This window comes from Gavialis gangeticus, unplaced genomic scaffold (assembly GCF_001723915.1).
Source record: "Gavialis gangeticus isolate Ggan-Ray unplaced genomic scaffold, GavGan_comp1, whole genome shotgun sequence".
In the NCBI taxonomy this organism is placed as follows: domain Eukaryota; kingdom Metazoa; phylum Chordata; order Crocodylia; family Gavialidae; genus Gavialis; species Gavialis gangeticus.
The window spans coordinates 53,787,891-53,789,464 of NW_017729004.1; the positions used below are offsets into that span (position 1 = coordinate 53,787,891).

General features: G+C 58.0%; 1 protein-coding gene across 1 annotated transcript in view; it reads left to right on the plus strand.

Annotated features, from left to right (window-relative positions):
• Window positions 1-1,367, plus strand: part of FZD1 (frizzled class receptor 1) — a 25,484-nt gene extending 24,117 nt beyond the window's left edge. Inside the window, exon 2 of the mRNA XM_019507970.1 lies at window positions 7-1,367. Within this exon, the coding sequence (XP_019363515.1) occupies window positions 7-1,163 (1,157 nt within the window). The 3' untranslated portion in view covers window positions 1,164-1,367. The remainder of the gene's footprint in view (window positions 1-6) is intronic.
• Window positions 1,368-1,574: the final 207 nt, after the last annotated feature.

A 1,574-nucleotide genomic window follows, 5' to 3' on the forward strand; every position in this document is an offset into this window, starting at 1 on the left:
CGGGAGCGCCGGGGGCCGGGGCCGGGGCTGCGGCCGCGGGGGGCGGCAAGTTCTCCTGCCCGCGGGCCCTCAAGGTGCCCGCCTACCTCAACTACCGCTTCCTGGGCGAGAAGGACTGCGGCGCCCCCTGCGAGCCCGGCCGCCTCTACGGGCTCATGTACTTCGGGCCCGAGGAGCTGCGCTTTGCCCGCACCTGGATCGGCATCTGGTCGGTGCTGTGCTGCGCCTCCACGCTCTTCACCGTGCTCACCTACCTGGTGGACATGAAGCGCTTCAGCTACCCCGAACGGCCCATCATCTTCCTGTCGGGCTGCTACACGGCCGTGGCCGTGGCCTACATCGCCGGCTTCCTGCTGGAGGAGCGCGTGGTGTGCAACGAGCGCTTCGCTGAGGACGGCTCGCGCACGGTGGCGCAGGGCACCAAGCGCGAGGGCTGCACCATCCTCTTCATGATGCTTTACTTCTTTGGCATGGCCAGCTCCATCTGGTGGGTCATCCTCTCGCTCACCTGGTTCCTGGCAGCTGGCATGAAGTGGGGCCACGAGGCCATCGAGGCCAATTCGCAGTACTTCCATCTGGCTGCCTGGGCTGTGCCCGCCATCAAGACCATCACCATCCTGGCCTTGGGGCAGGTGGACGGCGACGTGCTCAGCGGTGTCTGCTTTGTGGGCATCAATAACGTGGATGCCCTCCGCGGCTTCGTCCTGGCCCCCTTGTTCGTCTACCTGTTCATCGGCACCTCCTTCCTGCTGGCTGGCTTTGTGTCGCTCTTCCGCATCCGGACCATCATGAAGCATGATGGCACTAAGACAGAGAAGCTGGAGAAGCTGATGGTGAGGATTGGGATCTTCAGTGTCCTCTACACGGTGCCTGCCACCATCGTCATCGCCTGCTATTTTTATGAGCAAGCCTTTAGGGAACAGTGGGAAAGGAGCTGGGTCACCCAGAGCTGTAAGAGCTATGCCATTCCCTGCCCCAACAACCACAGCAGCCACCACCCGCCCATGAGTCCTGACTTCACTGTCTTCATGATCAAGTATCTCATGACCTTAATCGTGGGCATCACCTCAGGCTTCTGGATCTGGTCTGGGAAAACGCTCAATTCCTGGAGGAAGTTCTATACTAGACTCACCAACAGCAAGCAGGGGGAAACCACCGTGTGAAGCCCAGCCCCACCTGGCTGAGGGAAACCTTGTGCCTCAAAGGTGGGTGAGGGACCTGTATCCAGCTCGCCATGTGGCCACCATCCTAGCTGGGATGGGGGGAAATGCTTGCACAACAGTCAGACTTTCTGGACTGCTAACGGCATCTCCAGCCTACAGGGAACTGAGAGAAGAGAGGCAGGTGGGGAAACTCCTAAACTGGGACAGACTCTCTTTCTCTTTCTCCCTCTCTCTCTTTTTCTGTCTCCTGTTGGAACTGAACATACTGTGTCCTTTGGGGAGAGGGCTGTAAATAGTCTCTGTAAGATTTTGTAAGTATATTTGTACTGTATTTAAATTGCAAAGATCTCTCACTTTTTTTAATTATTTAGGACATTTTTAAAGCCATTTACAGATTCCCCCCCCCCCCGC